Source organism: Triplophysa dalaica, chromosome 20 (assembly GCF_015846415.1).
Source record: "Triplophysa dalaica isolate WHDGS20190420 chromosome 20, ASM1584641v1, whole genome shotgun sequence".
NCBI lineage: Eukaryota > Metazoa > Chordata > Actinopteri > Cypriniformes > Nemacheilidae > Triplophysa > Triplophysa dalaica.
Window position 1 is genome coordinate 10,898,972 of NC_079561.1, and position 27,416 is coordinate 10,926,387.

General features: G+C 37.8%; 1 protein-coding gene across 1 annotated transcript; it reads right to left on the reverse strand.

The window, feature by feature from the left end:
* Positions 1-253: 253 nt before the first annotated feature.
* pdzrn3a (PDZ domain containing RING finger 3a) lies at positions 254-26,629 on the reverse strand. Its single transcript, XM_056733473.1, has 9 exons — positions 25,872-26,629; positions 22,512-22,598; positions 20,997-21,098; positions 3,751-3,983; positions 3,507-3,597; positions 2,903-2,965; positions 2,751-2,828; positions 2,552-2,662; positions 254-2,227 (listed from the first exon to the last, which is right to left on the reverse strand). Exons 1-9 carry the CDS (start codon positions 26,577-26,579, stop codon positions 785-787), a joined length of 2,916 nt encoding a protein of 971 aa, XP_056589451.1. The 5' UTR covers positions 26,580-26,629; the 3' UTR covers positions 254-784.
* Positions 26,630-27,416: the final 787 nt, after the last annotated feature.

Below are 27,416 nucleotides of genomic sequence, written 5' to 3' on the forward strand. Positions count from 1 at the left end.
TTTGTACAATTAATAAAACAAAACTTTAGGCTGTTTGAATAAATTGATCCCAGCCATGTTTAATGAATGAGTGATATGCAAATAATATAAACCAACAAGTTACATAAAATCTGGTTTTACACATACAACTGTTAAATTCAATAAAATATTTAAGTAGAAAGTGATTTGGTGCAAGTGCAACCCCAAGTTGTGTAGTCTCTCAGGAAAAAAATCTGACATGAAATCAATTGATAAAGTGGTCTCTGTAAACTTTTATAATGGTAACTCTAAGGTGCGGTTTCCTGGACAGGGATTATATTAAACCAGGAGGACTAGGCCTCAGCGACAATAAAACACCTTGAGACAAGGGTCTTCAATCATGCTCTGGGGCCCACTGTCCTGCAGAGTTTAGCTCCAACCATAATCAAGCACACCTAAACCAGCAAAATCTTCAGGATCACTTAAAAAAAGATCTAGGTCTTGAGACAAAGAAACACTGCTGATATACCGGTATTGTATGATATGAGTCTGGGTTTTCCTGTAGCTCAGCGGTAAGAGCAATGGTTAACAACGCAAGGTTGTGGGTTCGATCCCAGGGGATTGCAAATACCTATGTATAAATGTATAGGATAATGCAATGTAAGTCGCTTTGGATAAAAGCGTCTGCCAAATATGTAATTGTAAAGCCCTCTTCGAGAAACCGCCCCTAAATGACTTGCCTCTTCAAATGAGGCACGACTTCCCGCACCAACCTACAATCAAATTTACGCAGTAACCCTATAAGTGCCGTAAACCGAACAATCCCTTACACTGTAGTCACCGAAAGAAAGGAATTATATAGTTTTGTCCCATCCGTTGACCTTGTACCATGTGTCAGCAGCTCCTGAATGGTCATCCAGTTATCAAGAATCCTCTTATTCCTTCTCCTCGTCATCTTTTTGTGGCTGAGCTGAATAATATCTGGTGTCTTCTTGTCATCCCTAGCACCACCCAGCTCAATACGACCCTGCTTGATCAGTTCCCGCCTTTGCCGTTGTTCCTTCGCATGTACTATGTGCTGCTTGCGCTCCTCCCTGTTCCAGTATCGACCCAGTTTGAGATCGCTCGCTGCATCGTCATCAGTTGTCATGCTAAAGCGTTCTTCACGAATGCGCGATGCGCGTTCCTTCAGCAGCTGATCCCTTGTAGGTCTTTTGGTGATGTACCGTGTTCCGTTGCTGCAGATTTTTACCTTCCACTCCATCTTGGGCCTGGAGAAACAGGGAGTTGGGTTCTTACAAAGGCTGGCTAAGCTGATTTGACTCTGGACGTACTCGACAGCTGACTTTTGCTGGATAAGGTGCATGTAGCTTTTGTAATGTTGGGCGTGGGCTGGGATATATAGGGATTGACATTTCCCTGGGGTCTTCTTGACATTCTGCATTGTTTTTGGCCCATTCAGGACCTCTGGATTCCCTTGAGGAGAGTGACTTTTGGAGCTGGCCTCTTGAATTGGAGAAAGGGGATGCTTGGGGCATGGTTTGGATGAGTTGCGTCCATGCACAGGAGAATTTATTCCCTTGTCTTTGGTAACCATACTCTGAAAGTCAGGAGAAAGTTCTTCACGAGGAGGGATACTCCGACCACTTTCTCCGGTGTTGTAAGCACTAGAGCTTTCCTTGTCCGCTTGCTTCCCGTCTTGATGGACTTTTCCCACACTTGTCAAGTGCTTTGTACCAGAATCATTGCTCGATGGTTCAGCTTCTCCAGTTCGAAGACTATGTGCCTGTATGATGCGTAGACACTCTAGCTCGATTTTCAGCAGTTCCTCATTGAGCATCTGAACATCCAGTTCTTCACTGTCCAAACTAACATTTTCTCCGTAAAGCTTGGCATCAGGCTCCTGGTATCCACAAGGATTGCTTCCATTCGCCGTGCATTTCAGTTCAAGCAGTTCCCGGAAGTGTTTGCACACCATGCCAGGCGAATCCAGGAAACTTCTGCCGTCTCCATTGTCAACAAACAAGGAGGAGTCATGACTTAGATGTGTGTCTCTACTTTCTATAGTGTCTTGGCCATAGTTAAATTTTTTGTGGTTTCCCGGAAGAGTGTCACAAACAGAAGTCACGTCGTCACCCAAGATGTCCTGCTCGGAGCTTTCATCATTACGAGTGCTCTCATCTGTGCGCCCCACACCGCTGTCTTTCTCATGAAGGTTGGACCGTATAGTTGCCGTATCAGTAGTACCTCCATCATCTTCATGTCTGCTCTGTTAAAATCAAAAATAAGTTTTTGCTTTAACAAGCGTACTATTGCGGTGGTCTACTAGACTGAATATGTGCTGGGGATATATAAAGATCGTGACTATTTGACATGAACAAATTTATAGAATGTTCTTCTGTTCTTGCAGGAATTAAGTGTGTTATCAACAGGCAACTTAGAACCACAACAGCTGTTCATTAGCTGCAATTCTCAGTTGAACCAGTGACTTAAGTCAACTAGGATCGGACTGGTTTGCAACATACTACATATAAAGGAAAGTGTTTGCTAGCCAGTTGGATGTAACGAAGCAATCAGAACATCATTAACTTGCCTCCTTCAGCATTCTTGCAGTGAACTCCATGGCCCGATGATGCTGATGCTTTGACATATCAATGCGCAAGTCATCTACGAGGTGGTTTCTATCCTCCAGCGAGCAATTGCCCTAAAACACAGACCCAAAATGACTTTATTTTTTTTCTTAAATCATATTATCTTAAAAACCTTGTGAAGTCACAGAGCAGTTAGCAGACCTGATTTTGAGGTCGAGCCGCTAGGAGGGTCACGTTCTTGCTTTCCCCATCGTGGCTCTGGATGTCCACACCATTGATCTTCAATGTGTGTAAAAGCAAAATGAGTATTGGTGATATTATGCCAATGAGATGAAAAAGTAAAACTAATATACCTTGATAATCTGGTCTCTCTCCTGGATTCTGCCATTTTTTGCTGTAACACCGTCTGGATGAATCTAGGAATTAAAAATGAATTGGATGTTTTGATAGTTTGAAGAACATTAGTAACCAAACAACATTAGACCCCATAGACTTTCATCGTATAGACACAAAACCACTGAGACATTTCTCAAAATAACTTCTTTCGGGATCCACAGAAGAAAAAGTCACATACATGTTTTGTGTGAATATTGTGACAGAATTTGTATTTTTAGGTAAACTATCCCATCAATGCATCTCAACTTTCGTCTCATAGCGTACCGTCAGTCCAAACATATCCTGAGAGCTTTTCCTCTGTAGAGTAACCAATTATAACACAGATAATTGTTTTAATGACAGAGATCTGCTGGAAGGGAGATGTATGCTTATGTCTTATGCGCAAAGCCAGTTGGAAAAATGAATAGCAGTTGATTAATTCACTTCTTAAACCCAGGTGCAATTTGTCTTGTTTGTTTTGCATAAGTAATAGAGAACACACCAAATACAAATTAAAATAACCCCTCAAGACGAGTAGACTCCATTTTAAAAGCATTTAGGGGATTATAGACAAGATAATACCTCATATTCAAATCCTCTACTTTCAATGGCTTCCTGTGTGCCGACGAAGAAGTCTGGTTGGGTAGGTGAATCATGTCTTGTCATGTGACAGCTACAATACAGAATTGTAGAATTAAAAAATGAATGTTAATTGAAGCGGCATTCACAGCAATGCTGATTTTAATATAAAACATGCTCTCAAGTTTAATTATTATATTAGCAGCGATAAGGCTGGACCAAAAAAGATGTGATGACACACACTTACAGCACAGCCATACCCAATGGCAATGATGGAGAGGGAAGCTCGACCATAGCCTCTATATGATTAAGATATTTTAAAGTAATGTTGGTTTGAGTACTGCTGTCCACACTCATGACCGGCACAAGAGTCTTGGGTTCTTTCCTGCGCAATATCCGAATCTCAATGGGCTCTTTGGCTGTTTGAAAGGCCTCTACGGCTTGATCGTGTGTGGCCTGGGAAAGGCTCATTCCATTTACCTACACAAAAGAAAAGTGCGATTAGATCAAAGCAATATTGCGGGAATTCAGAACTTGTATGAGGTGGATAATTTGTATCTATTCGTACAATTTTATTGCTATGTATAAGTCGATTTGTTTTCGGACAGATGATTTATGGGAGGCTTCAGTATTGCATTTTTATAATAATAGTACGAATACAGACAATATTGTATGAATTCATACAAGTTAGTCACATTGTAAGATTGTTAGGAATATCAGTGAGATCAGGTTGATCAGTTTCATTTGATGTAACTAAACAAAGGTAGAGCTAGATTTGAACTATTTTAAATAAAGCAAAATTTGATGATGTGAAAAACACAGAAAAAAGAAAAAACATTTTGACAAAACAAAGTCTATTTCAGTTTAATATGCAGGGAACTAGACATTTGTAGATTGATTCCAATGAAAAAGAAAAATTTACTTATGTTATGAGTTACATGTAGTTAATATAGTAATAAAAGTAAATGATGCATATTGCAAGTATTACAAAATGTATCATTACAATTAACAAGAATACATTAAAATAAAGTGTAACCTTTGGGTCAATATTTTATTGCCTCAAAAATTAAATGCCAACATAAGGAACCCCATGATGATTTTGGTTTTGTTTGATTTTAATTATCTTGCTTTTTTATAGTTTGTCCCCTCAATGGTACACTTCAAATGGTGGTCACTATGATTGTCTTCAACAAGCAAATGTGGAGAGAGAAAAAAAAGAGAGAGAGAGATAGAGAGAGAGAGAGGGAGAGAGAGAGAGGGAGAGAGAGAGAGAGAGAGAGAGAGAGAGAGATTACTGCGCTACATTTCAAATAATGAACTTAAAATCTCACTTAATAGCTTCTCTGTAAAACTTTGCTGTAGCTTTTGCAGCAGGTTTGCCAGTAACTTGCTGCAGATTTAATAAGTAATTATTATATTTTCCAATTAAAACTGTATTCTATTACTTGAATCAAAATTAAAACACTTTGACTATTGGGATATAAAATGAAAAAGAAGGTACAGTCATTAGCACAGCAACACTGCAAAAAAAGGCATTCTTCCTAATCATTTTTCTTGTTTTCTGTAAAAGTATTTAAAACTTCCTATATTAAGAAAAATTTACATAACAAGAAAAGTGACCCAAATATTTAGAATTGTTTTATGAAAAAATATATATATAAACAAGGTAAGTGCTTAAAACAAAAATGTACATTAAATCTACAGTTAGTTACTGGCAAACCTGCTTCGAAACCACATCCAGGTTCTACAGTGTTGAGCAACTTTAATTTTATATTTTACCAATAATAATTTAAATATAGGAATAGGGAAATGCCTAAAATCTAATTACACACAATAAAAATGATATATATTGTGAATTAAATAAAGTACAATATTTGACAGTATTTGGCATAACCTACAGTACACATACACTCTTAAAATTAAAGGTGATTCACGACGGCATAGAAGAACATTTTTGTCTCAATGGTTCCATAAAGAACCTGTAACATCCAAAGAACCTTTCTGTTTCATAAAAGGTTCTTTTGTGTCGAAAAAAGGTTCTCTGGTTATAAAAAGTTAGTAAAGACATGGTTCTTATTCTCTGTACAAAATGTTGCATAATTCACCATAAAACTAAATGGTTTTGTCTTGCCCTTTTTGCAAGGGCGCTGGCTCTGTATTTATTACAGCAAAGTCAAATTTAACCGTCATACACTTGATATTCATTGATTAAAGTTCAACAAGGTGTGAAAAAGCTTTTAACTCCCACACAGGCGAATGTCTGTGTGCAGATTAACTAATATGAAAGATCTTATTTATCAAAGCACTGTCAGGCAGCAATCTCAGAGCTCATATCCTCGGTGACCTCAACTCAATCTGTGGTCTCTTCTGAAATCTTCCAATGGCAATAACACATGTGGGAACCTTGTCAGTGTGCTTATTCATGTGTGAGCTGACAAACTACTTTAAATTCACTCATGATCTCCTCCGCTCTTTCGCTTATATCTTTTGGAACATGGGGTACAAACTTCACTCCACATACTCGATTATAATTCACTCCGACATCAGACGACAGCCAGATGCATGTGGTACTATGTAGTGCAAACAACTTGGTTTCTTTAAATTTATTTGATTTGTTTACTTTTATTTATTTGTTTGTTGAACGGCATCAAATTGATTCAATTTTAGTGTCATGCAAAAAGCATTTGTAAACATTACAAAATAAAAGCACAGATTCAACTGACCAATAACACCATTCTATTCACATCATTTATTTCTTTATTGATTCTATGATGTTTTTAAACAATATTGAGGGATAAGTACAAAATAAGTTTAGCATTCTCTACCATAGAGTTTCTGCCTAATACAGGAGGTCAACTGGAGGTTAAAGATGGTCGCAGCTCATTGCGCGGGGGTTATAGAAATGCTACTCAAATAAACCAAAACAAATAAACAAACACACACACACTCATCAAGTATTTTGACAGGATCGTAAACATTACTCACTCTTCTTCATGAGAATGTGACCCTATCATGACCCTGTCGAATGTATGCGGTCTCCAAAACACATTCTTTTCTTCTAATATAATAACCTTTCGCAAAAAAATAAAGTTTCTGCCAAACATGTTACAAAAGCAAACTAATTCCCCTTAAGTATTCAAAATGCTTTAACTGATGATTATACAATAAAATAAAAACCTATTTATCATTGATCACAAACCCAGCGCTTGTTAATAAAGAAAACAAGCAACACCAGATACGATGAACTCTCAAACCAGTCACCGATTTACCTGTCGCATGCCGGAAGGCAGTTTGTGATGCCCATCTGACCGCTGTATAATACAAAGATTGCATCCCATGGTAAAAAGACATCAGAAAATACTACAGCCGCTCCAAAGTTACAATAAACAAAGAAAAGGAATCAAAAAGTGTCTCTGTTCCTTATCTACAGATTGAAACAGACACAACAACTCCAGCGCGACTGTGTGTTTGTGTCTGTAAACCCACACGCGTGTGACAGCATGTTTCCCCCTCCCACCTCTCTCTCATTAAAGCAAGGTGCTATCTGTGTTCTCAACTGCTCTCTTGATCGTCAAAACAACAATTCAACCCTATAATCAACAATCCACTCCATTACCAAGCAGAATAAAAGCATGTTCTGTAGAAGTCTGTTCCATTATGTGCGGAAACAAGTTGAGAGATTGTTTTATATCATCAGTCTAATTAAAACACGAGTGCCACAGAACATTTTCTGTCAGCAAGATAAGCTTCATGTCGACATGTTCAGTAACAGAAGCACAACTGGAGGGTGCCATATTTCCTTTTACTCTTAAAGGGCCAGTGTATGAAATTTAGCGGCGAGGTTGCGAATTGCAGCTAATGGCTCACTCCACCCCTCTCTTTTGAAGCACTACGGAGGCTGACACAGGACACGTTGTCACGTTTTCGCTTCTTTGTCATAGGAGATAATGTATTTATGAAACGTTTGTCTGTTCTTGATTTTTCATGAAGGTCACCAAGAAACTTCTTTGATTTATATTGCTGCATGTAAACACTGATGTTGTAAAAAGAAATGAACGTTTTTGTTTTTTAATGTGAATGTGTTAGCCTTAAGGCTATCTATAACCTAGTGTGCCCCGGTGTGGCCTAAAACATTGACAAAATTCACATTTAGAAGATAAAAGCGGTTACACTTGAAACCCTGACCTCTGTCGATACAGATCAATGAAGTTTGACTTTATTCTGCACTTCGGCTTCTCATCAGATTTTTCGGACTAATCACATGGTTCAAAACACGTTTGATTTTTTTTCTTTTATAGAAAACAAAAGAGGATATGTTGAAGAACGTTGGTAACCATTGACAAAACAAGACATCTTTTCTGTTCCATACAAGAAAGAGTCATATCGTCACTGTGCTTCCGAAACCTTGTGTGTCCATTTTGCGTTTCTTAGGAAATGGACAAAAACACTGTACTTTAAAAATGATTAAATACTGTGCTATCAAAGTTGACAAGGACTTTTTATTGCAAAACCCTGTGACGAACATAAAGGGGGTGACTAATAATAATGATTTATGACAAAAATAAAAATCATGAAATATGGAGATTTTCAGGAGGACAGCAGCGAAATACAAGTATTCATAGTTTAAATCTGGCTTGACATTTACTGAACGTATTTCCCTTTTTTAAAGATAAAATATACTGTGAATACTGTGGCAGACTTTCCATTCTTGGTGGCTCTCATCCATGAACACGCACAACATGCAAAAGGGAAAAAAACACATCTTGTTCCTTTCAGATCAGTTACTGCATACAGTTTTTTGGTCCAACCACGTCATCTGTGTATGTAAACACGGCTCACGCTGAGAGAGCAAACGGCAAGAGCAGCAGTAAAAGGTCAATATCAAAGTCCCAATACACCGATGTGTAAAGATATCAAGATTATTAAGCTTATCTCCAGGGCCTGTAGTCACACAGTGAGTATAATCCCTTTTCCTTATACGCCTTAGTGCTCCATCAGGCTAATGGAAATCTCTGCTCGGGCCCTGTATCAGTGAACTACAGCGTCTGCCGCAGTACTTCAAGCCAACAGGATTGGAACGGACACATTTGGATAAAAAAGCAGAGCAAAAATGAAAACCATAAGGATTTGGAACGAGTGTAAACGAAGACAGTCACTAAAGTTTAGGGCCACTTGAATGAAATGTTTCCCTTGATATCACAAATCTTTTCTAGTGAAGGCATATGTCTAAATGTCTGAAAGTAGTTGTTTAGACAATAATGTAATTGTTTAAACTCAGGTTTTGTCATTGCAAAACTAAAATGTTATTTTTTAAATGGACTAACGGAAGTCTTTCATGAGTCATTATGAAAAATGATGATTCATGCTATTCAGTTCTGTTTCGTTCTATTTTAATCCTCCAGGATTTAAAACTGGCCCTTGATTGGTCAATTCTGTGGTCCAATATCTTTTGTATTAAGACCGTCAAAGCGTTTATTTGACTGTTGCCACCGGCATCCAATCTCCTATGCCATGCTATAGCTTCACATCTCGCTTCTTATAATCTCTTTCTTCTCTCGTAATCATATAAATTAATTTCAAATCAATATTTCATTTCCATGTGTTTACTGAATAAATGCTAATTTTGTGGAAATGTCGCCAAAGCATAATATGAGTACAGGATGAAGTGTGATAGAACCCCTGGTGATCGCGTAAAGGATCACATCGATACGGGACATAAATTGCAAGCTCTTGTCACATAAACAATTATTATAATAACACACCACCACTGGTCGGGTTCACTCAATATTTCCAAAGAAGGCTGGTTGTTTTCAACACCTTGACATGAAAGAACATGCCATACAGATACCGTGTTGTGTGCATTTAGAACAACCTGTACAAAAACAAACATAAAATAAACTTATCAAAACTTCAAGTGTTGAGTGTATGGGAAATATTCAGCTTGAATATGTTTGTGAAATTAAAAACACCTGTTTAAACACTGACAGACACCCTGTTGCTTTAATACAAACTACACAGACCTTGAAACAATGGTACTTATAGTCCTATCTGGTTTATCGGGGAGATTTTTCAAATCTTCAATGCGTATTATCATACAACATCAGTAGAAGCAAATAAACTGAAGTATGATCATTTGTTTTTGAGAACAGAGACAAAACATAAGAACTGGTTTATTATTACCTCAATACACAATCTCAGCTAAGATTAATAGTTACAATTGTACAATGTGTACATTTTATAGTCATCACATCACAGAAGGTCATGGATGAGGTCATCTGACAAGTATCATGTCTCAGGTATTTAATGATCACAGTTTAGTGCACGTCAGAATTGGAACACACCTATCAATATTGGGTAGTTATATTCTTTGACCAATCAGAAATCATTACAGCTAATAACAGTGAAGGCTTGTTACATCAGCTTCTTTGTTGCTTGTCCAGTCAAAATAACATCATTGTCTCAGCACATGCGAGTCATCCGTTTTTGTGTTTCTATGCATTTTTGTATATTCGTTAATATGCTGTAGCTACCCTTTTTAAAATAATTTGTCCAAAAACACCTTAGATATAAAATTACAACAGCGGAAAAAATTAAGGGACCGTTCCAAATGTTCATTTAATCAGCATTTCTAGATGTATTGGGTCCATTGAATTTGGGTGTTTGTTGAATTTCAAGTCATCAGAGAGCAATGTGAAAGACTGACAGCATGACGAGACACATGAAAACTGTGATAAAATCCAGGTTATCACATACAAAATATCTAATTTTGACCTTTCCTAAATACATGTAGAAATATTACTGTTGTATTACTTAGAAGTGAATGTGAACTTTTAAGTGAGGACTGAAAAAATACAGAGCACCTTGACTGTTATTTTGACCTGTTTGTCCAGTTTTCATTTTTTGCAAATAAATGTAAATAGAAACAATATTTGGGAGAAACATTCTTAGTAGTTCACAGAATGATAATTTTAGCAAAACACATACCTAGTACATTTTAAGACCAGAAAAACTGGTTTTGAAAGGGTCTCTTATTTTTTCAGTGCCTGTATTTATACATAAATATGTATATATTTAGAATTCAAAAATTAACTTAACATTTCTAAATATTTCATGTTTTGCCCAGTTCTGATCACATTTACTGGGTGGAATGAACATCAAAGACAACTGCACAGAGTTGAAAGAACAAATGACTAAAAGAAAAAAACACGAATAACATGCCGATGAATAAAAAAAGGATGGTCTTTAGACTCATGTAGAGTCATATGCTTAGAGAGCTGCCCATCACGTTTGCTTTCATCCCTCATCACTTTTCCTTTTATCATACTGACATGCACACACACTTCACAGGTGAATTATGAAGTGAAGCCATTGGATTCACTTTTAATGTAACACTAAGTGTACAGATATCACACAGGACATATTACAGTGTTCATTATACTCAAGTTATTAAAAATAATAATACGGCTTAAACAGGTCTGGTGTGTTCTCTGGGTATTTATAAAAAATGAATTCACAAGATAAACTGTGATGCGTATCCTCAGTACGTGATATCTTGTTTGCGACCTCACTTCAAATTCAAAACCTGAATTGGATTTCAAAAGGCATTTAGTTGCGCTACCCAACCCTTATTCTACAGTACTTGTGCAATCAGTCATATATTCACTGAGATACTTGGAACAAATCGAGCAACAACAGAGTACAAAAATATGCAATGAAATGATTCAGCTATGCATTAAACACCAATCACAACAGAGGGTTAACAGCGCAAAGATTATGGGTTTGATCTACATGGAACACATATACTGATAAAATGTCAACACAGTCTCACGGACATTACAACTGTAATCTGTTGATTCGTGTTCATGGACACGAATTTCCCCCTTTTTTCGTGTCAGTCAGCAAAACATGTTTTCGTGTAACCCAGCACGACTTTCCATCTTAAAGGGATACTTCAGGCAAGAAACTAAATTTACCCAAGTTTTACACACCCTCAAGGCATCCTAACAGAACATGACTTTCTTCTTAAAGAATAATGGAGTCGGAGTAAATACCACATATCATTTTTCTTCCAAGCGGTAGAATGGGAGTGAATGGGGTTCAATTTTTTGAAGCTCCAAAAAATGCATCCATCGATAAAAGAACTGCTGGACACGGCCCCGTGGTCTTAAAGGCGGAAGAGATGATTTGGTAAAATGCTAACTTTAGCCTGCTAGCTGAAATCATGATCCCACCCTCCATGCGAATCGCCGTCCAAAGCCACGCCTCCTCCAAAACACATGAACGCACACAAACCAGAAGCTCTTGGATCAATTCCAATTAAATCATGTCCCATACACCAGTGAAAAAATGTTTCAGGACAAAGTAAATAACGTAACTACAATAGCGAAAACCGCTAACGTAAACGGCAGCTGTCAAGTGCCATTAGCAAACTTGCAAACATTTAACAAGGGGACAGTTAGGTTCTAGCTGTTTACCTGCTATTCTCCCGCTGTGTCTGCAGTTTTCGGGTCCTATGCCTTCCACAGACGATATATAATTATAAAAATACAAATGTATCACTTTACTTATTGATTGCTTTATTTAGCATGACAAAAAAGGGACAGGATTGCCTACTCAGCCTTAAACAAAGGTCTTCTGAAGCCAATCGATGCGTTTGTTTAAGAGAAATATCCATATTGAGAGCGCTATTAACGTGTCTAACTTCCATTATCCCTCAGCTGCACGTGAAGTGCACGTTTGTTTTTTCGGTAAGTTCCGGTGACGAACTTAACATTTTAAGATTTGTTCCAATAGGATACCGTCTGCTCTGTGTGGGAGCTTTTGTCATTTCCCGGAAAAACAAGCCTCTGGTTCACACGCAGCAGAGGGATAACGTGGTATTATAACTCCAACTGCATTATTCTTCAAGAAGAAAGCCATATTCAGTTAGGATGCCTTGAGGGTGAGTAAAACATGGGGAACTTTGTTTCATGGCTGAAGCACCCCTTTAATAAGCAGTATATATGAATATATATCAACCTAGTATGATGGGAATTCATACCTATTTTACAAGGTGGCTAATTCCTGTGAATTTCTATTTCCAACGATCTCATTTGTATGTTTTGTTATGATTTGACTTTGCCCTTGTGACGCTAGGTTTAGGGGAGAGGTTGGGGTGGCCTTTAATTTGCCTTTGTGGATCTGCTTATAGGGTTTGGGGTCGGGTTAGGTGTTTGTAAACCACCTCCTTAAATATGTACGACTTTGATATCAGGTTAGTGTTGCCTGACACGGAAAAAGAGGGAAATGCATGTCCATGAATCAATAGATCCCAAAATTCGTGCCTATATGCCACAATCCACCTTAAGATTGGGTTGAAAATGTTTAACTTAAATGCACTGGAAATCACTTTGGATTAAAGCCTCTGCCAAATGCATATATTTACATGTTAATATAATATTTGAGGAATGTGACATAAAAACACAAACACAAATGCAAACAAAGTTGTGCAGTGCACTTGCTGGTAGCCCAATACATCTTGATTTTCATTCAATCTGTCTCTTGGCAACAAATATTTAGAGTATAGAGTCTAAATTGAATGAATACATTTTATATGAATATTTTTTGTCTCTTTTTGTGAGAGTTTGTGAGTTTAAAGCTCTGCACTCCACTGAGAGGATCCTTAAGGAGCAGTGAGCACAAGTGTTACTCTGTTTCAGACTTTTTTCTAATGTGCTGGCCAGTGACAGCAAGCCTACAGTTCTGTCCTCAATTATGCATGTCTTAAAGCGGCCTTGACACACAGGGTGTCTGCCAATCTCATATTAATCTTGAGTACCTATAGTACATACATCGTATCTTCGAAGAGTATTTTGTTTGATCACATTTATAAAAGATAGATACAGCTGTATGATTACTTCTGAAATCATTTGCCATTTTCAGGGGGGGAGGGGTAGGCTGAACTACAGCACATTCACGGTTCATGTCCGGCATCTTTTAGCACTGGGACGGCTCCATATATCAGGTTTAAACTATCTTCAAATCCAGCATTATATCCACCGTTTATATAACATTCATCATTCGAATGCACTGAACAAACAAACACCTGAACTTCGCGAACGTATGCTCTCTCTCTCTCTCTCCTGCACACAAGTGAAAGTAACGTCTGCGCATGCTGCTTCTCCTGCTCTCCTTGCTACCGCGTGGGCATGCCGCATGCTTTTCCGGGAGAATTGTCCATCAAGAGACTAAGAAAAATTGTTACAAAACAGTTTTATATGTTCGGAAAAAAAAGAAACATCAAAAATTCTGAAACGTGAACGATCGTTGGGGGAGTGTATCAAGCACAGAAATACTACGCAATACGCCCAACTCGTTTTTTGCAAGTTGACCATGTTAAGCATGAGAAGACAGCACGTTTAACATTGTAAAGAAGTCAGAATACATGACCCATCGTTGCAGCACCCCTTTAAAAATCTTAAATGCTAGTAAATATCTAATGACAGCAATATGTTAAATATTATAAAGATCAACGTATAAAACCATATTTAAAAGCTGTATTAACCAAAAAAATGTCATGTAGTGATGACTGTATTTACATCTACTCTGTGTAGTGTGTACAGAATCAAGTTCAACAAATTGTTGTTAATGCAATGCTTCTTTTTTGACAGTTTGTTGTGACGTGTGATGCTAGAGAATCACAGAAACAGTGATACATCTCTTATTTGCACGTACTGATACTGGTTGATACCTCTTTAAAGCGATAGTTCACCCAAAAAATTAAATTCTTTCATCATTTATTCACCCACATGTCATTTCTAGCCTGTATGACTTTCTTTCTTCTCCAGAACACAAAAGAAGATATTTTGAAGAATGTTGGACCCAAACAACACTGACCCAATTGACTTCTATTGCATGAACTCAAAACCAGCATGGAGGTGAATGAATGATGACAGAATTTTAATATCTTGAATTAAATAATCTAGTACTAACAAAAGGAAAGTAATACTGTATCTGGTTTCAAGCATTCATATACAACGATAAACAACAAAGCAGCATCCCACTGAAATATTTTTACTAAATAAATCAGCTGTGTAGAGATAATTTTACTTATGTCCTGGATGCGTTTAGCCAAATTGTGATTTGGCTGTCTGCTGCCATTATTTCATGACTGAAAAGACAATTATTTTCTAATTCTAATCTCAAGAGACTCAATGATTTCTGTGCACATACAAGGAGCCATAAACAGCATCAAATCTTTCAGTAACAGAATTATGACAACAGTAAATATATGAAACATTAAGAAGTCACATTGATGCAAACAGCGACTAAGGTTGTACGCAATATTAAATCACAGCGTTCATATAATTTGATATAAAGTATTAATATACATTGATTCCTCATATCACAAACAACCTCTGAAGGGTGAATGAGCCATGACATAATTCATAACTCTTATCAGCAATTTCCACTTGAATTCAAGCTGTAAGTGTGAGTATTCCCTGTGTTTTATTGGTAATGCATATTATTTTCTAAGGTCTACCCTTAGAAGCCATCACAGAGGTGGATAAACGAAACAAAATCACAAGAGAGTCAGGGAAGTCTTGTTGCTTGGACAAATAAACTCAGCAAAAAAAAGAAACGTCCACTGACTTTCAACTGTTTTTACTTTCAGTAAACTTAATATGTGTAAATATTTGTATAAACACTAGTGGTGGGCATAGATAATTTTTTTTAATCTAGATTAATCTAGATTAATTCCAAAATTAATCTAGATTAATCTAGATTAAAATGGCTCATTTGAATTCTGCCGAAGGCACTCAGAATATGTGTGCTACCCAAATAATGACTAAAAGTAAGTCTTTGAGAACGGGTTTCTCAAGCCAGGTGGCGCATTAGACCAGGGGCTCATCTACTGTTTCCAAAATGCATCACAAACTGCTTGAGAAAGCTGTTCTACTATGATAATTGGTGATGAAAATTAAATTATGTTCAATAAGATGAACTTGTGTTTACTTCCGCATTAGCTAAGGGATGATTTCCATTTAGGTGGTACTTGAGACTGGAAGAGCTCCTACAGTACATTTACATTTAGTCATTTAGCAGACGCTTTTATCCAAAGCGACTTACAAAGAGTGAGGGAGCAACAAGCGATATGTCATACAGGAGCCATAATACATTAGATCTCAATACAAAGTTACTGGTTCAACTAAAGCTAGACCACTACCTGTTGAGAGAAAGTGTTTTTTTAAACCAATTCCGCATTGCACAAGGTGCAAACAACCTTAGTCTTGTCGATGTTTCTATTGGGAAGCTTCTTAAAAATTAATATTCCCTGAAGCAAACCCGGCGGCTTCATAGCTGCATCCATGTTAGCACGTCACGTTTGATGCGGTAATTTCACAGTAACGTTATGTTGTGTTCAGACCAAACGCGAATGGCGCGTCAAGCGCGAGTGATTTATATGTTAATGCAAAGAGACAATAGACCTACTTGCTGCGCGAATCGCGCGAATGAAGCCCTGGTTATGAGATGATGAGGCTGCGCTAAGGACGCGAATGAAGCCCTTGTCATGAGATGATGAGGCTGCTTCTGCTTCCGCGAATGACGTGAATCACGCGAGTTGAAAAATCTCGTTCTCGCACCGTACAGTGCAGTTAAGCTGGTATACATCCGCGCTAAAATATCAAGGTGAAAATCATCATAGCTTGCGTAGTATAGACCCAGCTCCCAACCCAACTTTGAGAATAGATTAACGGCGACAATTTTTTTAACGCGCGATAATAGTCTCCCACACCACTAATAAACACTAAAAGAGTCAACACCATAAGACATAAACTAAAAATGTTTCACAGACTAGTGGCTAACAGAAATAGAATAATGTGTCCCTGAATGAAGGTAGGCTCAAAAAAAAAGTACCAGTAAGTATCTGGTGTGGCCACCAGCTGCTTGAAGTACTACAGTGCATCTCCTCCTCATGGACTGGACCAGATTTGTCAGTTCTTGCTGTGAGATGTTACCCCACTCTTCCACCAAGGCACTTGCAAGTTCCTGGACATTTCTGGGGGGAATTGCCCTAGCCCTCACCCTGCGATCCAACAGGTCCCAGACGTGCTCAATGGGATTGAGATCCGGGCTCTTCGCTGGCCATGGCAGAACATTGCTGTCATGCAGAAACTCACGCACAGAACAAGCAGTATGGCTGGTGGCATTGTCCTGCTGGAGGATCATGTCCGGATGAGCATGCATAAGGGGACCACATGAGGGAGGAGGATGTCTTCCCTGTACCGCAAGGCATTGAGATTGCCTGCAATGACAACAAGCTCAGTCCGATGGTGATGTGATATACCGCCCCAGACCGTGACGGACCCCCCACCTCCAAATCGATCCCGCTCCAGGGTACAGGCCTCGGTGTTACGCTCATTCCTTCGACGATAAACACAAATCCGTCCATCACCCCTGGTGAGACAAAACCGTGACTCATCAGTGAAGAGCACTTTTTCCCACTCCTGTCTGGTCCAGCGAAGGTGGGTTTGTGCCCATAGGCGGCGTTGTTGCTGGTGATGTCCTTCCTGTCTCCCTGTAGCACTGTCTTAGGCATCTCACAGTGTGGACATGGCAATTTATTGCCCTAGCCACATCAGCAGTCCTCATGCCTCCCTGCAGCATGCCAAATGCACGTTCACACAGATGAGCAGGGACCCTGGGCGTCTTTCTTTGGGTGTTTTTCACAGTCGGTAGACAAGTCTCTTTAGTGTCCTGCATTTTTAGAACTGTGACCTTAAATGTCTACTCTCTGTAAGCTGTTAAGGTCTTAACGACCATTCCACAGGTGCATGTTAATTATTTAATTATGGTTAATTGAACATGCATGGAAAACATTGTTTAAACCCTTTACATTGAAGATCTGTAAAGTTATTTGGATTTTTACAACATTATTGTTGAAATACACAGTCCTGAAAAAGGGACGTTTCTTTTTTTGCTGAGTTTATGTGCAGATTTCCTCATCTGTTCTATAAAAGCAGTCTGGTCCTGGTCTAAACGCATGGATTGAAAGAAAAGTCCTAAACAGTCTCAGTCTAATTTGCTCAGAGGACAAAATACAGTATCTCACAGAAGTGAGTACACCCTAAACACATTTTTGTAAAAAAAAATATAATATCTTTTCATGTGACAACACTGAAGAAATGAGACTTTGCAACAATGTAAAGTAGTGAGTGTACAGCTTGTATAACAGTGTAAATTTGCCTTAATGAAAATGTCCAAACTGGGCTCAAAGTGTCAATATTTTGTGTGGCCATCATTATTTTCCAGCACTGCCTTAACCCTCTTGGCCATGGAGTTCACCAGAGCTTCCCAGGTTGGCACTGGAGTCCTCTTCAATGAAGACATCACAGAGCCGGTGGATGTTAGAGACCTTGCGCTCCTCCACCTTTCATTAGAGCAGGGTTCCTCAAATCTTACCCTGGAGGGCCGGAGCACTGCAGAGTTTAGCTCCAGCCCTGATCAAACACACCTGAGCAAGCTGATCAAGTTGTTCAGTATCACTATAAAATCACAGGTATGCAAGTTTGATCAGGTGTTCATTTCAAGTGTTGTCACATAAAAAGACATAATAAATATTTACAAAAATGCAGTGTTGGGCAAGTTACTCTGAAAAAGTCATTAATTACTAGTTACTTATTACATTTTCAATAGTGTAATTAGATATTGTTAGATAATTAGATAACTAGGTATAGAGTAATGTACAAATTACTATCTCCAAAAAGTATTTAGTTACTTTTTACTTTCTTTATCCTCTTTGTCCAACCTTGATTAGTTAAGTGATTCAAGGATAGACATTAAATGGCTCTTTTAACTCTTTCACCGCCATTGACAAGTTATCTCGTCATTTAAAAAAACGGTTCCCCCAAAGATGAGGTATTACGGCAATCAGTGTTTGTACTGTTATACAGCAGGTGGCGCTGTTGCACACCTTTGGGAAAAGGTACAGAATCCCAGGCGTGGAAAGAGTTAATTCATTCAAATAAATAACATAAAACTGTAAGTAATATTATTAACTGACCAAAGTATTACAAATGTGAGAATTATACATTAAAGCAAGGATTTTAAAGTTAGACTTGATGTCAATTCCACTATTGCACACACATATTATATTACACACAGTATTAAGTTCAATTACATCAGAAGTAACTGTAATTAAATTACAGAAAAAACGTTAATCCCTTACCTTACTTTTTCAAAGGAAAAGTAATTAAATTACAGTAATGATGTTCTCACTTCTGTAAGATACTGTAGTTCAAAACTACCTCATGTCCTCTGTTGGCCCAACAGAAGCACACACCACCAACATCCCAGTGATGTTTCTAATGAAATAAAGCCATTTAAAGCCCTCTTCAAACCCAAATGAATCGACTGCTGTGTGGAGTCACATGCTGCATTTCAATAAAACTGTTTTGAATTCTCTTCCCTGTGTCACAGAAAGCACATGCTCACTTTAATCCCATTAAACCTGATGTACTTTCTCTCATGCCTTACTGTAATTAAATCTGTTGCAAACTATAAAAAGAACATTTCAACTGAAAAGTTCAAACAGAGAGATACTGCACACCTTCTACACCTTATTTCTTCTCAAACACGTTTACTATTCCTTTCATAACTCCTCTTGTACTCTAGACGTCCAGCACGATGCAACGGACCCCTAAACATGAGATGCCAGTTCAAAGCACGTTTCATCAACATTGCAGTCCAAGATATCATCCATGTCCTGTTGGCACTGACCTACTCGGCTGGTGGCCTTAACCTCTGAATTTGCTCCCCGCTCTTGTTTTCACAGAATAATGAAAACTTCACTGGAGGAATGCATTCATACCTCACAACCCGAGGGAGGAAAATAACATGCTCACAGCTGTCGTACCAATGCATATTAACTCATGAGAAAAAACATTCTGTTAGTTTGTTTTACTAGATGTACTGGATGTTACAAACATGCCTCAAGCATATGATTAACCTGTTTGTGCTTTTTGGCATTTAGAGTTACGACTTGAGCTAATCCTTCAACGAACAATTCAAAAGGTCTTTGCAGCACTAGATAACAAATGGATACAAAATATAAACTTTAAAAAAACAATATTTGAGGTCACGGTGCACTATAACTATTTTTTCATACATAGGGCAAAGTAGGATAATCTGACATTTAAAGTGACAGTTGACCCACAAATGAAAATTCTGTCATCATTTACTCACCCTTAGATTGATCCAAAAGCTGTATTCATTTCTTTGTTCTGCTAAACACATAAGAAGATATTTGAAAGAATGTCAGTAACCAAACACATCTCATCCCTCATTAACTGCCATAGTAGGGAAAATAAATACTATGGCAGTTAATGTGGGGTTAGATCTGTTTGGTTATTTTCTATTTCTTCCTCTTTTGTTTAAAAGAAAAATAACAGCATACTGGTTTGGACCAACATGAGGGTGAGTACTGTACAAAATGATTACCATTTTTAGGGAAATTATTATTTGAACATCTCTGAATTTATTGATCTCTGCTGCACCTGTTTTGCTTATAAATGGTTGCTCTGAGACCATGACAAAATCTACACGGGTGACTTCCTGATAAAAAATAAGCCACCATAGCACACATTCTTTAAGGAACATATCCAGTGTTCATGTTACATGAATTCACAGATTTCTGTTTTCAATGATGAAAGAAAAGAACTCAATAATGTACATTTTTGTTGTCTGCCCTTATATTTAACGACATGATAATGTTTGCTGCTTTAAACGGCCTGTGTGTGAAATTTAGCAGCATCTAGAGGTGAGTTTGCAAATTGCATCCAATGGCTCACTCCACCCCTCACTGTCGGAGCACTATGGTGACTCTCACAGGACTAAGACGTTGTCACATTTTTGCTTCTTGCCGAAGTAGAAAACATATTTACGAAACGCGCTCTGTAGAGCAGTTTGTCTGTTAAGGGCTACTATACAAACATCATGGTGAATTCGATGTAAGGGGCCCGTGGTGTATATAGCTCATTCTACTCACAGCATTCTGGATAAGCCTCAATTCGCTGTGTTGGAAAAAAAGCTTCCCAGTTTGTAATAAAGGAAATGTAAAATAAATTCATAGTAACATGCCTTCATGATCCGCTCGGTTGAAAGCGTTTGTTCCTGTTAGATATGAATAACAGACTCAGCAGTGCTGGATGAGCAGACTAACACTCTTTTTAAAGAAATCTGCTCAGTGTGAAATCAACCTTCAATGGCGCCAACATTGTTATTCTGACTAGATCTGACAAATCTAACAGACAGACTGTGAAACTATTGGCACCAGTTAAGGTGCTCACACTAACAGGATGATGTCTATCTCTTTCAGCTTTTATTTGTCGAGTGGCTGTCTAAGTGACCCTTTTAGTCTAGAAATTGATCGCATTTTGTTCCTCGTCCTGTCTAAGAGAAAACTAGAGGTCTAAACAGCCTGCATGTATTTTTTAAAAGTGAGATCAGGCAAACCTCAATGATCCTGTCATGAATGTGCAGTCCACTCTTTTCCGCTGCTCCATTCTCCAAAACCTTTGATATATAGATCCCATTACTGGAATCGCCCTCATGTCCCTTAGAAAGAAAGAGTATAAAAGCATATTAAGAAAAAAGGAAAAATAGACTAACAAATTGCACTTTTTATCCAAAAAAACATTCGTATTAAATATTTGTAAAATATTCATTGCTATTATTAATGAATTATTTATATTATCAACATTTTCATTAATTAAAATATGATTAAAATATTGTTTTTACTATAACACAATATGAATATGAATATGAATATTAAAAATATAATAATATATTAAATAAAATATAAAACTATTTGTTTTTAACATAATAATATTTTTACCCGCAATCTGTTACATTTTCTATGTTTAAACCAAAAAAGTTACTTTATGTACTTTATGTAATTGACATCAATCTGATATTTTAATGAGATTGTCCCCGACAACTGAATTTCATTATTCTTTAAATCATAGTGGATAATGAATAAAAATTAAATTAAGCTTTTTATGAGCTTACATTTGCAAGTCAGGCCAAGATAAGGACATTGTTTTGGACACTTAGTCTTTATCTACTTGCTTAATAACACATTTTTTTTGTTCATTTATATGGTATTAGATTTTTTCATAATTCGGTAGCTAGGGCCTACCAGTATCGCTTTAATCTGACAATTTGCATAAAATTGCCATAAAAGTGCATAAACTGTAGACATACTAATAAAATCCATCTTCTGTATAGATTCTTATATTGCACACACAGATGAAGACTTTAGCTCTGGTAGTCCATTAAAGAACAGGTTTTAAACACATAAACAGACTGTGATGATTCTCCACAAGACTAAGCAAAGCCAAATCCACAGCTTGATTTCTCCTCTCCACTTGGACACAATGTACGTGAGAATTGAATGGCTCCCACGCTTGCGTTTCACACGATGTACTGGAGTGAAATACGCAGAGCTCACACCGCGCAAGCTCCAATTATACTGTTACATGTGTCCCAGTCACTTATTTTGTTTTCTTATTCAACAAAGAAAGGGTTGGTTGCCTTTTGTGACTAAAAGACACTTTGTGTATGTTTTCCATGACATTATTATTGTTTCTGCTTTTTGGAGTGGCGTCTGGTATTGTTTTGTCTTAATGTTACATGGCAGTCACAGCATTCTTCAGTTCGACTCAGTCATGGTCTTCTAAGAAATGTTCTGAAGGGAATGTCAAGTCAAAAACATCTAAAATTCCTTCATTTAGATGTGTTTCATTTTATTTCTTATTTGTAAAAGAATTGAGCTTAAAAAAAGTTTTTTGTATAAATATTAATAAAGATGAAGATCATTTTTATCATCTGCAGCCCTATCAACAGCACAGTCATGCATATTCATGCTCTGAACTTTTTTTGCATTCGATCAAGGTTTCAGGTTATGTTAAAAGGCCTGTATAGGTTAAGACGCCATTAAATGTTCATATACACCGCGAGTTACCATACCTCACATGACCATCCTCCAATGATATTAAATCCGAGACATCCTGACGCTCTGTGGAGGGTCACATTGATGGTCACCGTTTCTTCTTCCTGAGACAGTGAAAGAGAGATGATGAGAGGAAATTCTGCAGGTTCAAACACAGATTTCCTCACCCTAAATGTCTCCCCTCGGAGAGGCAGTGCTCTCTCCATTAGCTACCTAATGAAACAACACACCCACAGGAGATGCAAAGTGATGGCATTTAAGCAGCAAAGACAGATCATACCACCAGAGACACCTGGATATATTGCTCCGCAGATAATGTCCTTAATTTGTGATTTATAAACGTGGCCAGTTGTTTATCAAGTCTAAAAGATACAGAGGTATTAATGGGGTCATGTGACGCGGCTCAAACAAATACTTCCATTTGTTTAGATTTAATGCCATGTGTATACACGATTTAAAAACGCTGTATCTCCTCTTTACAGTGCCGATTCTTTACAAAACGTTACAAAACTCAGTGCCAGCTGCGATGAAACTGAACTTTGAACCTTAACCAACAAACCCCAATTAAAGTCCATTATATGGATAAGAACCCTGAAGCTTTCCTCATAAGCCTCAATTTGTTTTTCGACAGGAGGAATTAATGTGGGTGAGTGAATTATCATGAAATTTTAATTTTATATTGAACTAATCCTTAGGCGCAGGCTCCCCGTGACCCGAGGTAGTTCGGATAAGCGGTAGAAAATGGATGGATGGATGGATGAACTAATCCTTCAACGTCGACAGCTTTGATATTATATGAAGGTGTTGTCAATATGTTCACATTCTTTTGGGCATGTATTCAGTTCCAGTCATAAGCAAAAAATAAATCAATACTGTATTTGTTATCAGGTCTTATGACATAAGTACACATATCCTGCTGATCTATAACCCCCAACCAAAACCACAGCAAGAGCTCTTCTCTTTATGAATGACGGACCTAAAACATCTGAACCCAAGATAGCTGTCTTTAAAAAAGTACCCAGCAGCTCTCAATTGAATCTGCAGGGAGAAATCTGTCACGTCGAGAGAGAAAAGCATCACGAGATCTTCATTACTAAAGCACACGTGACAAAAGCCGACCAGAGACATAAGACTCTTTTGTGTTAATGTTCTATCTCCCTGCAGTCCACACGACGTGCCTCCTGTCAGCTCTATTAGACTTGCATATTAAGTCTTCACGATGTACTCGCGAGCAGACTGCTTGCATAAGATGGGCGAGTGAGAGAGAGCAACCATGCGTAAACCTCTGAAAATGACTTGAATGAGGGTGTTCAGGTTTAACGTCTGTTTCTCTTGTTTGGATCTGGATCATTCAGGTGTGAAATTACTGTGAAAATGAACTTACCTTGCTTAAGGTAAAAATATGTTTTTGAGGGGGGGGATTAGTGTTGAGAGACATTTCAAAGTAGCAGATAAAGCGTTTTGTATGTATTATGTAAAGATTGAAGTATAAGCTGTAAAGCAGAGGTTCTTGCTACTTTCTACTTTCTAGTAGGATACAAATTGTATTGAGTTTGTCAGATTTTTGATTAAAGACATTTATTTTGTTTAATTATAAAGAAAATATCGAATCAAGTGACCTGTGCAAATAAATGATGCAACACTTTTCTCCAAAACTAAATTAGTCATGACTGACATGAATCGAGAAAGCATTTGGAAGGCACATCTTTCCAAATAGTACTCACACTACTTTGACGTCATACACAGATGAAGAAGTCACCAGTTTAAGGGATAGTTCACACTAAATGTCAATGGCAATTATTTCATTATTTATTCACCCTAATGTCATTCAAAATCTATGTATGAATCTTTCTTCTGCGGAACACTAAAGAAGATATTTTGAGAAATGTCTGGTTCTGTGTTATATTGGCCAATGGGGGCCAACGTTCTTCACAAGATCTTTGTTTTTGTTCTACAGAAGCAAGAAAGTCACACAGGTTAGGAATGACATGAGAATGAGTAAATTATGATAGACTTTTTATCTTTGGGTGAACTGTTTCTTTAACTGTGGATGTGTGGTGTGTCTGTGTAGTTTGTCCTGTTTTAAAATAATGTAAATGTATACACTATTTAAAAATAAGGTGCTTTACGATGCCATAGGAGACCCCTCTTTGGTTAAATGGTTCCATAAAGAACTTTTAACAGTCAAAGAACCTCTGTTCTTTAGAATTTAAAAAAGTAAGAAAGAAATGGTTCTCATTAGAACCTTTGAATGAATGGTCCTTTGTGGAGTCAAATAGGTTCTTCAATGGCACCTTTATGTTTTATAGACTTTTACTCAAAAGGCTACTTGTGCTTAACGCCAGCGCCAGCATCTTTTTCTGCAGTTTAGAGTGTCTTTTGAGGTAGAACAAAGTAAAACTTTCTGAAAGAAAACCCCCCTTCGATTTCCACAACAACATGCGAGGAACGTAATTGGCCATGAAGGCTCAAGCTCGAAAATAGAAAATGGTGACCGAAACGCCCCTTGGACCACAGTTTTGTATAAATGTACGTTTAATTTTCAATTTCAATAACTTCTGATTGCATTTCTAGTAAGAAATTAGTACTGTAGTTAAATAGACTCTCTCTGTTTATAATTCAAATATAATTCCATTATGCTGCCTACGAAACCTGTCTCTTTAAGATACCTTCGTGCACTAATGCTATCTTTGAACATTGCCGGGTGTTATTTGTTACCATAATGCTGTGAGCATTTCTTTTTTTTTACAAAAAAAGTGCCCCTGTCAACCTTTTCTTGTCAAAAAAAGCTGTCAAATGTGAACACGACCTTAGCTGCCTTCGTACACAAATGCTATCTTTGAACATTGCCAGCTGTTATTTGTAACCACAACGCTGCGCGCGTTTTTTTAACTAAAAAAGCGCCATTGTCAACTTTTTCTTGTCAAAAATAAGTAAAATGTGAACATGGCCTTAGGCCTTTAAACGTGTTCCTGTAGCTCAGGTCATGGGTTTGATTCCCGGGGGTTAGGCCTACACAAGATAACATGTATAGCTTGAACTAACTGTCAGTCGCTATAAAAGGTGCATACAAACCAAATGGAAAGTGTTGTCGTGAACACCTCAACATTCTGTCTCATGACGGTTTCAGCGGCAACAATATAAACAAACGATATGTAGCACAAACTTAACTTCCGGTATACTCCGCAAAGAACCAATAACTGTTGAGTAGTTTTAATTTAATTAAATGTATTTAATATACATACTATTTAATATATACTGTATTAATAAATTAATAATAATGCATAAAATAAATGGTTAGGCTATACAAACAAACACAGTTAATTTCGGGTTAGGCGCTTACGTCCAAAATAAACGTCAACACTTGATTTAGGTACCTCGTTGAAAGGGATGCGAGTGTTTGACAGCGCGTCAATCCTGCTCTTGTACTCGGTGATTTTCTTCTGAAATCTCAACGCTGTCATGTGAAGTTCGCAGTGAAGCGCAGAAAGTTTGGAAAGGAGCGATCTCTCCCTCCTGCTGAACCTCAAGCACCGGCGCTTCAGCTCTCTCTCCAAATCCAGCACTTTGACCTGAAGAAACCCGCTGTTCGTCTTCAGCGCCTCAAAACAGCGGTGGTCCGACTTCTCTTTGAGGCTGAGCATCAGTCCACATCCATCCGTACAAAGCTCCACCGGTCTGTGTTCACATTCCTCCCGCATGTGTGACGCGACGTCCTTCAGACTGAGCAGCGCGTCGCATCCTTCATTCCTGCATCTCACCGGAGAGAAGTCACAGATCTCAATGTGCTCTGAAAGATGCTTGAGCTTCATCACTCTGTTACAGCCCCGGTCGCGATGGTCGCATTTAATATCCAGTTTGAGAATTAGGTTCTTCAGGGGCAGGACGTGGTTCAGTTCTTTGGGGGACATCTTCTGACACTGGTCGGGGCAGCTGTTGACTTTGGAGAGCCAGTGGAGAACGCAGGCAGCGCAGAACACATGTCCACACGGAGTGGTCAGAGGCTCCTCCAGAACTTTGGCACACAGTTTACAAATGAGGTCCGGCTCTACGGTACCCTCGAAACGATCTAGATCAAAGCCCATGATTTTGATCTGAAGTACTCAGCAATACGTAGAAAGCAGTCCTCACTCGAGGATGACTGGCACACAAGTGCCAAGAATGCTTTGAACTACTACCAAAAAGCAGACTTACAGTACGAGAGGCGTGCGCTACCGTAAACACTCCAAAAGCTGAGCGCAACTATTCACATGATAATAATGTGAGTGTGAAAGAGATTAAACCCTGCTTGATACCGAAAATATATTTATGGAGATTGTATTTGTACAGATAGTCTGTACCTTTCTTTACTAATAGATTTCCTTTTTATAGTTCAGAAGTTTAGGACTAAAATATTTCATGATTTAGGCATTTGCTTAAATGTCTGAAATAATGAATGCAGGCAAAATATAATTTTGGCATAATTTTGTCCTTCATAACACAACTCAAGTTTTATTTTATTTCTTTATTAACTTTTAATTACTTTATGTGACCAAATAATGAAGAACAAGTAGACATTTTTGCTTTTTAAAATTATAAATGCATTCAATTTGGTTTTACAAATCAATTTCTACTTTTTTCAGTGGTAAATTTCTTTAACTTATAAAGAAAGTTGAAATTGTCTGAAATTGCCAGAATTGCTTGAAGGAACGTGAAATTATTTTATAAATGTAAGGTCATACCATTTGTGTCCAAATGCTCTGTCAGATTCCATAGGCAAACAGCAGAAAATGCCAATATACTGTGCTGTAAAACTATCAAAAAAACACAATCCTAACCTTTATCTCTACAACAAAATCTCAGATGTCCACACAGCAGTTGACTATTACAATTTATTAAAATAATGATTTCTATGATTCTGTGAGACTATAGTGGCTCAATTA